Source organism: Lepus europaeus, chromosome 16, assembly GCF_033115175.1.
Source record: "Lepus europaeus isolate LE1 chromosome 16, mLepTim1.pri, whole genome shotgun sequence".
NCBI lineage: Eukaryota > Metazoa > Chordata > Mammalia > Lagomorpha > Leporidae > Lepus > Lepus europaeus.
Window position 1 is genome coordinate 70,913,164 of NC_084842.1, and position 13,963 is coordinate 70,927,126.

A 13,963-nucleotide genomic window follows, 5' to 3' on the forward strand; every position below is an offset into this window, starting at 1 on the left:
ATCATATCTTCTAGGAGTAATAGCCAAGGTTCTCCCCAGGTGCAGAACCAGTGGAAAGATCTATCTAGGTATAACATCTATCATCTTTCTATCTATAATATCTAGATATAATTTCTATCTAGATAGAATATCTATCTTGGTATAATATCTATCATCTATATCTATTACATCTGTCTAGATACAATATCTATCTAGATATATCTGTTATCTATGTAGATAGAATATCTACCTAGAAACAGTATCTACCTTTGTAAATATATTATCTATCTACCTATCCATCCATCTAAATTTAATATCTTTCTATCTAGATGTAATATTTCTCTATCTATCTATCTATCTATCTATCTGAAGAATCTATAGGAAGAGATATACAGGGAGCATTTGAAAAGTTCATGGGCAATGCATGTTGTTTTCAATTCTGTTTTTCCATGCAAATGGCTCACGTAGCCCTACAGGCTGTTGAGTGCCGCACCTGGAGATCAGGAAAACCACTGGTGGACTCTAGTCCAAGTTTAAGGGCCTGAGCTCCAGGGGAGGTCGACAGTGTGAGTCCCAGCCCAAGGGCAGGAAGAGGCCAGTGTTTCAGCTCAGACAGGCAGGCAGGGGACAAAGAGGGACGAGTTCTTCCTTCCTCAGCCGCGGTGTTCTGTGTCGGCCCTCAGGGGAGCGGAAGATGCCTGTGTGCATTGGGGAGGGCTGTCTGCTGCTCCCACTCATCGATTCAGATGCTGCTCCTGTCCAGAAATGCCCGCCCAGACACACTCAGGAGTGCTGTTGAACTGGGGTGCCCGACGTACACTCAAGTCAGCATGGACAGCCAAGCCCACAGGAACCACTGCTGAGTGCGGCGGTCATTCTGAGCCTTCAGCTCTGCACACGCGTGTTTCTCCGTGGTGTGGGGATGCTCAGAATGACTGAAACCTACCCAGAGGGCTCCGTGTCCCTGTCCAGTGGTTTGTGGTGTCTGATTGATGGATGGCCCTGGTGGACAGCATGATAGCCTAAATCTCTGAGCAGTCCCCACCAAGGTGGAATGGGGCAGAGAATTCTAGTCCTGTCTCTGTCACACAGTGGCTGGCTGACCATGGACCAATGCCCTCACCTTTCCGGGCCTCAGTTTCCTGAAATATGCAATGAAGTGGTTGGACCACCCCATCTATGCAAAGACTGTGCTGCCACTAACACCGTGAGAGTCGGAGCCTGGGGCATGGACCAGCGCGTCCATGGGTGATGGAACTGAAGCAGAAGTGGGATCCTCAGAACACTGGCTGCCAAGCGAGGGGTGCTGGGAGAGAAGTCAAAAGGTCCTCACTTTTGCCAAGAAAAGGCGAAAGTCAGGACATCTTAAATTATCAGACGTTGGGAAGGACAGCTAGCTGGGAATTTGTACGGTTGCAGACACCTGTCTTGGCTTTTTTTTTTTCTAGCCGCAGTGTTTTGTTGTTGTTTGTTTGTTTTGTTTTGTTTTTTTACAAAGGCAAGCTAACATATTTCTGGAACAATCAGGATTGCATAGGGACTGGGCTGCCTGACCGTGTAGTGTTGGGATTTTATAGCCTTCATGTTCTCAAACCTTCTGAACACTTTGTCCATTTCTTCCCAACAGGGCATGCTGTATAGTTTGGTTGGAGGCCAGGGCAGTGAGCGGCTGTCTTCGATGAATCTAGGGTACAAACACTACCAGGGTATTGACGGCTACCCCCTGGACTGGGAGCTGTCCTACGCCTATTACAGCAACATTGCCACAAAGACTCCCCTTGACCAACACACGCTCCAAGGAGATCAGGTGCGTGCGAGAGAACTGGGTAGGAATGCTTGTGGCCCTGTTGACCACGGCTTCTGGAGCAGGTACAGGAAGTGTCTGCCTGCCCCTGTGGCTGGCTTCTTTGTTTGCCTTTCCAGAAGGAATGGAATTGGATGGAGAGACACCTTCCTTGCCCTCTGTCGTACATCCTGGCTGGGTGTTCAGGCTGAACGCAGGGACAGCCCCCAGTCTTCGTGGAAAGCTCTCCTGGAGCGGGAGCACTGGTATGAGGAGGGTACGTTTGGCCCTGGACACGCTGAATTTTGCAGGAAATGTGTACCAGAAACATAGGTATCTTTTAAAAGATGTGTTTATGGGGCCAGCATTGTGGTACAACAGGTTAAGCCACTGCCTTGCAATGCCAGCATCCCATGTGGGTACCTGTTCTTGTCCTGGCTGCTTTGCTTCCAATCCAGCTCCCTACTAATGTGCATGGGAAAACTGTGAAGAAGGCCCAAGTACTTAGGCCCCTGCCACCCATGGGGGAGACTTGGATGAGATCCTGGCTCCTGGCTTCACCTACCCCTGGTTGTTACAGTCACTTGAGGAATGAACCAGCAGATGGAAGATATGTCTCTCTCTCTCTCTCCCTCTCCCTCTCTCCCCCTCTTCCTCTTCCTCAGACACTCCCTCCCTCTTTGTAACTCTGCCTTTCCAAATAAATAATTATTTAAAGTAACTATCTTGAGAGGCAGAAAGTGAAGGAGGGTGCTCCCATCTGCTGGTTCACTTCCCAAACTCATGCAACAGCCAAGGCTGGGCCAGGCTGAAGCCAGGAGCCAGGACCTCCATGCAGGTCTCTCACACGGGTGCCAAGGACCCAAGTACTTGAGCCATCACTGCTGACTCTCAGGGTGTGCCTTAGCAGGAATTTGGCATCAGGAGTGGAGCCAGGACTTGACCCTCGGCACTCTGATGTGGGATGCGGGCATCCCACATGCTGACCTAACCAGTGCCCCAACCTCCTGCCCCACATCTTGTCTTTGACTGAAGACCATGTGAGATGGTGGTTTCTAGAGATGTTCAGTGGAGCCAAATTTAACAGAGGCATAAGGCCAGCGAGGTCCTATCAATACACAATGAGCATGTAGAGGCCACGATGGACAGAAACCAGCTCCCTGCCCAGCGTGGGAGTGCTGGGCGCTTGGGAAACGGCCCTGTCCCATGAGCCTTGCTAGCCCAGTGCTGACAACAGCACACGATGCTTGAAGGCTCTGCCCTCCCATCATGGAGTAGAGACTGGGTGAGAGGCACTAACTCCAGCCTATAGTTTTGCAGGCTCCCAAATGTTATTGACTCACAGGGCAAAGAAATCAGTGGCTCACGTCTGCTAAAACATCTTCCCGTGTTACATTAGGCGTGCTGATGGCCTGTTTCCAGACTTATTTTGAGGATGGGAATAAAAGGTTCTAAGTAAAGCTGGAAGCAGACCGACAACGCAGATCCACACCCACCGTAAGCGGCCGTGACGCTGCTGCCTTCGCGGGCTTAGCCCTGGAGGTAGTCCCGTTGAGAAGTACAAATAGTCCGTACCTGGAGCTGGCAGGTTTTCATTTTTTACTGTAAAGGGTCAGATAGCAAATATGTTGGGCTCTGCCTGTACCGTCACCCAGCCCTGGCCTCATGAGAACGGATGGGGTGGCCGCGTCCGTGCAGCCAACAGCAGTGAGCGACTGCGTGGCTGGATCTGGACCTGAGCTGTGCTGTAAACTTTCGATTTTTCTCCTGTTTGATGAGCATTCCTGAGGGAGGGGCCTGGCTGGGGCTGGGTTGTTAAACCGTAGGCCGTGCAGCTACCTGGGAAGGAGACTGCTGGTCCCCAGCTCTGCTCCTGGAGTGTGCTTAGAAACCCAGAGTGCAGAAAACGTATGCTTTGATGTGCGGGAATGGATGGCTTCTGGAAAAGAAATCGACAGTGGCCTCTGTGCAGTTAGGAAATAAATGAGTCAAGATAAATGCCGTCGGCGAGTGTTAAACATGAGTCAGGCTGTAAAACACCAAGAGGCTGTCTAGGAGAATTCTTTCTCTAGAATGATGGTTCCTTCGGAATAAACGTAGACGCCGTATCATTTGTGCATCAATATTCCCTCGGTGTGCACCAGCTATGTGCAAAATTCCACCACAGTTGGGTAGGAGTGAATTTATCAATTGTTAAAATTAAAAACATATTTTTTTCACAGGCCATTGCTGCAAAATCAAGGCACAAAGTCATCCTGCGGTTGTCTTGTTGCTATGCTGGGTTGTGCTCCTCGTATCCTATATGGATATATTATACTTATAAGAATTCTAATTCAGCCTAAATTAGCAAGGAGAAATGGCATGCTGTTAGCTGCCTCCTTTTCTTTTGAAGATTCGGCATGTGAAGTGTTATGATTATGAAAGAAAAGGTTTAATTGGTCAGGACCAGAAGAGATGAATCGAGACTTTGCATCTTGCAGCTGGGGAGTCAGGTGATGAAGAGGCACAGATAGGAATCACACACTTAGGAGAGTTGTGTGTCGCCGATGCAAGTGTAACGCATGGCTGCTTGAGACTCTGAGCAGGTGTCCTGCATTGATTTAAATATCCTGTTGTTGAGGCTTCTATTAATGCTCCAGCATAATGTAGCAAATGAGGAGACAGAGAAAGGGGCCTCTAATTAACAAACCGAGGATCTGTCAATAGGTCCTCTCATGATTCTTGTTTCGCTTTCTCTTTTATGTAGCGCGTGGTTCACACCATTTCATCGTCTTCATTAGTAACCTCGCTTCTCGCCAGGCATTATGGTTCCGTCAGACTCTGCTTTGGGATCAGCGGAGAGAAGGGGGGGGGGGGCCCTTTCTGTTGGTTTCTTCTGGGGGTTTTGTTGCAAATGAGTGCCGCCAACTCTGTAGAAGTGGCTGGTCCACGTGGTTCAGGCCTCGCCTTCTGTGTCCTTTCCATCCCTAACGCTTAGAGGTGGGGGCTTCATTCACTCCCCTGGTCTCCACTGCCCTCCCATGCTGATGACGCTCAACTCTTTAGCCCAGGCTGTGCTTTCTCTCCCACCTCCCCCTCTGCTATTATACCCAACACACGAGCACACCCAGTCCCCTTGCCCTTCTCTGTGCCTGCTGGCACCGTTGTCCTTGCTGGAAACTGGGGGTTCACCTTTGCTTCCCCATCATCCTATCACTAACAACCCTCAACAGCTCGACAGGCTGACTCCTTTCTCCCCTTCTCTCCACCCCTCCTGCCATTGCCTAGCTCTGGCCTTCCTCCTCTCTCCCCAAGCCACTGCAGCAGCCTCCTCTTGTGGTCCGAGTGGTGCCCTCTCCCCAGATTCCTATCTTAAGGTCCCAATCCGTAGCATCTGCCAGGACTGCTGTTGGGGTCCAGGCACAGAAGATGTAGAAACAGTCAGCGCCGTGGCTAACTTGGTTAATCCTCTTCCTGTGGCGCCGGCATCCCATATGGGCACTTGGTTCTAGTCCTGGTTGCTCTTCTTCCAGTCCAGCTCTCTGCTGTGGCCCAGGAGGGCAGTGGAAGATGGCTCAAGTGCTTGGGCCCTGCACCCGCATGGGAGACCAGGAAGAAGCACCTGGCTTCGGATCGGCGCAGCGTGCCGGCCATAGCGGCCATTCGTGGGGTGAACCAACGGAAGGAAGACCTTTCTCTCTGTCTCTCTCTCTCACTGTCTAACTCTTCCTGTCAAATAATATATATATATATATATATATATATATATATATATGAAGAAAAAAAAAAACAGCCCTCTGCAGCCTCTGGTTCCTCATGCATGGATCCAACCAACTGCGGACTGAAATCATTTGGAAAGAAATTGCATCTGTACTGAATATGTACAGACTGTTTTCTTGCCATCACAACTGTTTATGTAGCATTGCCAGTGCAGTAGTATTGTAAGTAACCTAGAGATGATCTGAAGTATATGGGAGGCTATAGGGAGGTTAGCTGTAAATGTTAGGCCATTTATACAAGGGACTGGAGCATCCATGCCTTTAGGGATCCACAGGGGATCCCCTAGATCCCATCCCTCAAGGACACCAAGGGATGCCTTCTCGGAGAACAGTGCTACAGGTCCAAGGCTGAGAGGCACTGCCCAGGAGAGCGATGTCCAGCCAGGAGGGAGCATATGAGACACTCCTTGACCCAGTTTTTCTCTCCATCCCCGACCTCAATTTGAGATGATCCCAGCTTGGCCTGCCACCTCCACCGAGGTCAAACGTTTAGCCATAGCCTGCTGTTCGCCCTCCTGGCCTAGCCTGGGCACCCTGGCTTTGCTTGCTTTCTCATGCCCCATTTCTCATCAATTCCTCCTACTTGATTGCTTCTCAGACAGCCCCTCCTCTTTCAGAAACCTCACCGTATGGGTGCAAGATGTGCTGGGTCTGCTCTCCACTAAACGTGAAAGCTTGGAAAAGTCCCACTCACCTCTCTGCCTCTGCCTCAGTTTCTCACTTGTAAAACAGGCCCCATGAGGGTGTGTACCTCACATGCTGTAACAGCACGATTGCATTAAGCCATCTGCTATAAGCTGTGTGCTGAATAAAGTCAAACACATAGTGTGAACTCTCTAAAATGTTTCTGTTTCCCATCTCTCCCAAAATGCTATTACTTCCAGTTTCTAAAGCAAACATTTCTCTGAAGAGAGCTTCATCCCTACAATGTAATGCTTTGAGCCATACAAAGCTACAAATATCAGTAGGAGGGCTAGTGCTCTAAACTGCTATTAGCCTTTTACACTTTAGCATAAACAAATACTGTCAAAAAAGTAAATGATTTGCCACAGACTGAGAGCATGCTGTTTGCCAGGCCCACTGCTCAGTTCTTTCACAAACAATCTCATTTAATTTTCATGCGACCCCATGAGGTTAGTAGAAGGAATTCTCATTTTACAGATACGGCAACTGAGACTCAGAAGGGCCAAAGAACCTGCCCAAAGTCACACAGCAAATGAGTAGTGGACCCTTGATTTGAACCCGGGTCTTTCTTAATCTTTGCACTGCCAGAAATAATGGCCGATAGGTTGAATGCTGTTGATCTGTCAGGCGCTGTGCCAGGCCCCTCCCTCGGCTGCAGTTTCTACATACGTGAAGTGCGATCCTGATGGTGACCATCTGGTGAAGCAACTGGGCCAGAGCCTGGCACACATGATGCTTATGGTGATGTAATGTCACTGCCAGGGAGGGGCAAAAAGCCAGAATACACACCCCTGTGGGGTGGGCACCTGTCTTCATGGCCTGTGTCTTCCATTCAAATCCCGACGAGGAGCAGGAGGAGGAAGCAAAGTGAGGAGAATAAAGATGACCTAAATCACAAACCCCAAACTTTCCTGCTGAGCAGAGACGCACACACACCCCACCCCATACCCCACCCCAGCTGAGAATTCCTATCAGAGTGACATGAACTTCAGCCCAATTCTGTGCTCATCCTGGGTCTGAGCTGAAGTGCCCTCTCCCTGGGGCACCCACCCTGGGCAAGGAATGCACCAGATGGTGGGGCTTGTGCCCAGGCTGCATTCCAGGACTTCTCACTAGAGGGCGACACCATGGAGGAACACACCTGTATTGGAGTCAAGCCAACCTGGCACCCCAGGGCCAGCTCATGGCTTTGAGTCCATCTCAGCCTGTCTCTTTGCCTGTAAATCAAGAACAGAGGTACCTGGGTCACAGCTCTGTTGTGAAGATGAAATAAAAAAAATTTATTCAACACCGGGTGGAGTTGGTTTCCATAAAAAGTAGTAGACATTGTGATTCTCATTACTGCGCAGCTTGGTGGCCTCTAAAGGTTAGATAGTCAGCAGGAATGGATACTTGCAGGGTGCCTGAGTCTCAGCTCCCTACAGCCCCTTGAAGGGACCCCTCGCTCTACAGGGCACAGTGCAGGTGGCAGCTGAGACACAGTCTAAGGGGTGGGGCTGTAGCCTGGAGTTTGTGGCTCTAAGCACTTTTCTTAGCTAAGTATCCAAGATGAACAGAATGGAAATCAAGTCTGGCTTCTTTTTTCCAGGGCTGCTTTTCCAAGCTAGTCTAGATCCAATTTTGCCCTATTTGCCAGTGGCACGCCCTGGGCCTTGAAGGGCCTCTCCAGTATCCACTGTTGGTGCTGTGGGACTTCCTCCCACATAAAGGGAACCATGAAACAACAGTGCTGAATTTTTAATAAACAGCCAAAATGTCTACCTCCAAATGAATCTTAATCTTTCTTCAAAGCAGCCAGACACCCAGGAGGTGGTGTGCAAATTCAAAACCTTTTGTGAATGTTCCCTTTGAGTTCATCCTATAGAGCTTCCAGCCTGTTCTTTCTCACATCTTCAGAGTTAACACACCCTCTTCTTTTCAGGGTAGATTTAAAAAATTTTGGAAATAGTCAAAACATAATTGAAGTTGAGCCTGCAAAATCAGAGGGGTTAGTCATGCAGGCTAGTGATACTTGGGGATGAAAAATCAGGTTATATTTAGAAAATATTGATTTTCCTTTTCGGACACTGTGCGTGTGTGTCTGTGTAATCTGACTGAAATCAGTGGCACGGGTGGACTTCTAAGCAAGCCTGAGCAATAGAGGTAGAAAAAAATGATGACTTCTCAAGGCAAACACTTTGATAACAACAAACACTCATTTAGATATGTGAGATATGATGCAGCCATTTAAAAAGAACTTGATCTTACAGCGTTGTAGGCATGCCTCGTATTTCAATTATTCATCTAGTTTTTGCTTGATCTCCTGCTGGTTTAAGAAAATAGCATCATGTCTTGCATGCTCATAGTATTTGACTGTTTCCTCCCTTCCCTGCGTCCTTTCTCTCTCTCTTTCCCTTCTGATCACTCTCCCTCCCTCTTTCCCTTCTTTCTTTGTAGGCATATGTTGAAACCATTAGACTGAAAGATGATGAAATCCTCAAGGTGCAAACCAAAGAGGATGGAGACGTTTTTATGTGGCTGAAGCACGAAGCTACCCGCGGCAACGCAGCGGCTCAGGTGAGAATGTGGTCACCGCCTTGGAGACCCTGTAGGCCACAGCAGACCGGATCACACTGCAGTCACCAAACCTCCCAAGCTTCAAGCGTTGCTGGCTTATTTCTTGCTCTCACTGCCTGTGCTTGGGGCATTGGTGGAGGCTGTACTGTCTCACATCTCATTGGCTAAAGCAATCCCACAGCCCCTCTTGACTTCCAGTGCATCGGGGTGTAGTCCCGTCGCTCACCTGGAAGGAGAGAGTGCGCCACAATATTTGGGAACAGTCCTAAAGACTCCCTCAAGATACTGTGGTGCATGCATCAGAGAGAAAAACAAGAAGCACCTTGGAGTGCAGGAGGAAATGGAAGGGTACTGAGAAGGGGGGCGTGAATTCGGCTGGCAGCACAGTGGAAAATCACTGATGGCCTGTCAGGCCAGAGGGATCAGCCTTGTCTCTCGAGCACAAGAAAGGGTAGCAAGGGGCAAGCGTCCTGTCTGATTTCTTGCTTTGATTTCACTGTGAAGAGAAGCTCTTGATGGGAGCCCAAGGCTGATTGCAGTGGGAGGAAACCTCCTTCCCAGAGGCTGGATTTAGCTTGGGCTTAGGGCTCCCAGGGAGCGCCGCAGCATCAGGAAGAGCCCCTAGGGCCGCTAAACAGGCAGAAGGCCAGAGATGGGGAAGGGAAGGAAACAGGAAGGGAATCAAAGGCACCGACAAAGTCAGCCATTGAGAGACTTCCTCCGTGAAGACCTTGCTAGCATTCTGAGAGGTGAGGGGAAGAGAAGGAGATGAGAGGAAAAGCAGGAAGCAGGAAAGACCAGAGGGGCCTGCATGGGGCCAGAACCCTAACCAGGGTTGCCCCTGGCTGCGCTGGTCTTAGGCATCTGCCTCTGGCCTTTCCAGTGCAGAGGAATTCCCATTCCAGAGCCAGTGCCCGGGTGCTCCAGAGCTTGTATGAGCTTCCTAGCAATGAGCCCCTTGCTTTCATGCCACACAGATTTGTTGGGCAACTTCAGTGAGCATCTGTTGAGCTCTGCTGCGTGGAGGGGCAGGGGGCAGGGTTTCTCCCTTCAAAAAACTCCCAGCCTTGAGTCTGATGGTGCGGCCAGCCAGGCAGAGGATTGACTCAACAGGAGGTAAGTGCTACAGAGGGATGCCTGCAGAGGTACAGCTGTGGAGAGACCTCCACTCATCACCAGCCCGAACAGCCAAGCAGCTCCTCCCAAGGGGTGGGACTTACTGGCAAGAGGAGAAACTTGTGAGTTTCAGGTTCTAGCAAGTGCCATCCAGTTCTGGCCCTGGGTGCAGTATAAACACACCGTGTGTATGTGCCTGCACACACCCTATTTCCTGTTGGTTTTTTTAAGATTTATTTATTTGAAAGGCAGAATGACAGAGAGAAAGAGACAGAGAGAAAGAGATCTTTCATCTGTTGATTCACTCCCCAAATGACTACAACAGTTGGGGGTGGGCCAGGCAGAAGCCAGGAACGCAGAACTCCATCTGGGTCTCTCACATGGGTGGCAGGGGCCCAAGTACTTGGCTTATCTGCTGCTGCTTTCCCAGGCACATTAGCAGGGAGCTGGATCAGAAGTGGAGCAGCCAGGGCTCGAACTGGGCCTCTGATGTGGGATGCTGGCATTGCAAGCGTTGGCTTAACCTGCTACAGCACCACACCAGCCCCAGTGGCTTGGATTTATATAATCATCCTCAGGGTCCGGCCCCCAGCTGGAAGATAATGTCTAGCTATTCTTGAGTCTCAGTATAAAAAATTTAAATGAGCTTTGCCCTCTCACCTTTTAAAGTCTTCAAGTTAAGCATTGCCCAGGAAAGTCATTACTCTGTGTTGCTATCTTTAAGCAACGATTGGCCCAGATGCTCTTCTGGGGACAGCAAGGTGTGGCCAAGAATCCAGAAGCTGCCATCGAGTGGTATGCCAAGGGAGCCCTGGAGACCGAGGACCCAGCACTAATATACGACTACGCCATCGTGCTGTTCAAGGTACGAACCACGTAATGTCTGCTGAAATTGTGCGGGTCTGCTAGGAGACTCTCTGAGCGGTTTCCTGTGGGCGTGCAGGCAAACAGGAAGACTGAAACCACAGAAACAGCGCAGACTCCTGTCACTCTCCCTGGAAAGGGACATCGGCTGAAAGGGCACGGTCGGGTGCAGTTCTCTCGTCTTGTTTTTCAATCATTCATCTTAACGTTTGGCACCTGAATTCTCTGTGCTTTTTCATGAACCGCGGCATTCTAGGGGAGACATTGTATTTTATGGGTTGGTACACAGCCACTAGCCCCTCCAGGTGCTACCCATTTGCCACCAGGCAGAGTTCTCATTGAATTATGGCTCAAACAAAGTGCGTATTTGGGCTGGATCCCGACAGTCCTGTTGTTGGAAACAAAGATCTTGGTTTTGAGCCAGTAGGAGAATGGCGGGAGGGAGGAGTGGAAGGGGCCCAGGAGACAGGGTCGGGCAAGGCCTCCACCCCACCTCCATCCTGTGTGTTCCTGCAGTCATCGATCTCGTGGGGTGATGGTGGTGACCACGATTCACCCGTGGGCTTTGAGACCTGCAGTGCCGCCTGTCTTACATAAAAGAATAATCGTTCACGCTGATGGATTGAGTGCTCGTTCCTGCTTTCCATGGATTAACGCGTTTAATCCTCATGACCAGCTTACAGGACAGGAACTTTGTGTGTTAGGAGCACTCTGTAGACAGCGGCCCAGAGAGCTTGTGTAACCTGCCTGGGGTCTCCCAGCTGCTGCCTTTCAGACCTGGGATAGGAACCGACCCAGGCAGTGTGGCTTCTAATGCAGAGCAGAGTCATCCATCTCTAAGAAGTAAAAAGCTCTGGCTTTGGTCTGCAAACCCTGGGACCCTGCGTTCGTGCCCAACCAGTGCAGCTGTCCGCTAAAGGCAAGTGCCTTGAAACTGGGGCGTGCATGTCCACGGCCAGGCCTCCAGAGCCACAGCTGTGACTGCTCACTGGTTAACCACCGGGACTTCTGCATCCAACCCCCCTAAGCCCTATCAAACCCCAAACCTACTGCTTGTGATGATTGCCAAACTGAGAGCCCAGACCTTCTCTTCCCAGCTTCACATCAACATGGAAATTGTTCGGGTCTTTGCCATCTGCCCGGGCATTCATGTATTTGTGCAGTAAGCATCATTCTGAGCGGACAGGTGCCGCTCTGTGCTACATGAAGGGACATGTGAGTGCATGAGTCGCGTTCCTGACCTCGGGCTCACATGCTGGAGGGGAAGACGGAGGACCGAGATGGCACAGAGGAGAGCTATCTGTCCTCCTGAGCATGCAGCCAAAGGCACAAGCCAGGCCCTGTTTCCACCCCTCGGGAGCTTACAACCCAGAGGGAGAAGCGAATGCGCAAGTAACTAACTTAAGATGACGTAGTGTTCCACCCCGCCCCGCGCTGACTGCCCGGGTGTTAGTGTTGTTTGGGTGTTCCTGCATTCCAGCCAGGCTGTCTAGGTGTGATGCAGGATGCTGTTTGTCAGCCTCTCCCAGTAGATTTTCACCTCTGCAAGCAGTTTGCTTCAAGTGTACTCCCTGTGAAAGGACCCCATGCGGAACTCGGGCTTTCGCAGCGTGAACAGGAATTGCACTGGGTTGCGTAGGGGCGCCCGGCTGGTGGCTGTGGTTTGTCCCAAGCGGTCCAGTGCAGCCCACCTTGCATCTACACGAGGATGAAGCTTTGCCGTGGGTGGCAGCGGCTGCCCTCCACCCATGGCCTCAGTGGGTAGTCACTAAGTACTTAAATCCCAGGACCTGACATCTGTCTCTCATCACGGCTTCCAGCACTGCCCACCTTCTTGTATCGTACATGTTCTTTGTGCAACAAGTTCTCCTGTGTCTGGTTAAATAGCAAGTGTCCTGGAAATGTCCCTGCCCTAAGGGTCAGACAGCTGTGAGGTTTTGAATTGGCCAACCGCTGGGGCGCTCGGTTTTATTCCTTCACGGTGGAGAAGTTGTGGAAGCTTCACTTGCAGGCTCAGCCCCACGTTCTGCGGATCTGGTCTTCCTGATGCTTTTACAGAAGTCTAGACAGGCTGTCTCGTTCCGCAGCCCGCCCCTCCAGGTTCCTCCCGTGCTCTTTTCTCTCCCCTCCCCTTCTGATTAAATGAAGTAATGAAGCCCTGCCGAAGAGTGGTTGTTCACCCTCCACTTGGCTTCAGCTCATCAGTTTCATGAAACAGGTGCGCCAAAGAGGAGTAGAAACTGGGTGTATGTAATTTAGTCTTGGGTCGGATTCACAGTTTGCGTCCTAAAGTTTGTACAGCCAAGCATATCCTATGCATTTCCGGAATCCTACAAGGAGGTTCTGAACTGTTCCACTTGGCTTAGCTTAGCATGGAGACATACGGGGGCAGGGGGAGGCAGAACGTGCCGGTTATAAGCCCAGACTCAGGAATCCACCTGCCTGGGTTTCCATCCTGCCCCTGCTTCTCACCCTCGGTGTGACTCTGGGATGTGTCTCAGGTGGGAGTAACAGCAGCACCGCGGGTGAGGGTGCTGGGACTGTGAGCTGTGATGGGACAGTGCTTGGCTCCTGTAGCTTAAGCAGGCGTGCTGATTGGTGCTGTCTCCAGGGCCGAGCGTGGAGAGAGTTAGCAGCTGCCTGCTCGGCAGAGCGCTCTCCCATTTGTGTCGCATGTGACCCTGTGGGTGTGGTGGAACCAGGCAGCCAGATAGGTCTGCATGAGCTGGAAAACCCTGCAAGCCCCCAGCTGTGATGTTGTCTCCTTACTTGTCAATCAGAAAGCCCCCTACCCCGCGATGCACTGCACCTCCTTCATCCGTGCCATAAGCCAGGAAAATACTGATATTATTCATGTGGGATTTATGGAGGTGCCATGAAGTGCTCAGGGGCTTCACCCTCGCAGGTAGCGGCATCACCCTCTACCTCATCAAAGAGGCCAACCAACAGGGCGCTCCCTTTTGCTGCAGACTACGGCTGGAGGTGCCGCACAGGTGCACCCTCCCCTCCCCCACCCTCCTCCCTTTGGTCAGTCCTCTGCCCCCTCGTAGTGGGTGTTTCTCTGTGCGGGGGCACCCACACTCACATGGGCATGTGGGTTCCCTTGCTCCCCTTGTAGTAAATCGAGTTAACACTTTGTGCAGCTTATCCGTGTCTGTGCTCAGTCTTGCCTTTGTGTAAGACAAGAGTCAGGCGTAAGATTGATGCACCCATGCTCATGTCA

At 50.8% G+C, this 13,963-nt stretch overlaps 1 protein-coding gene across 1 annotated transcript in view; it reads left to right on the plus strand.

Moving 5' to 3' along the window:
- The window catches only part of SEL1L3 (SEL1L family member 3), a 108,178-nt gene that overhangs the window by 62,330 nt on the left and 31,885 nt on the right, over positions 1–13,963 (plus strand). The window contains exons 11-13 of the mRNA XM_062212862.1: positions 1,607–1,786; positions 8,641–8,760; positions 10,601–10,741. Coding sequence (XP_062068846.1) covers positions 1,607–1,786; positions 8,641–8,760; positions 10,601–10,741 — 441 coding nt within the window. The remainder of the gene's footprint in view (positions 1–1,606; positions 1,787–8,640; positions 8,761–10,600; positions 10,742–13,963) is intronic.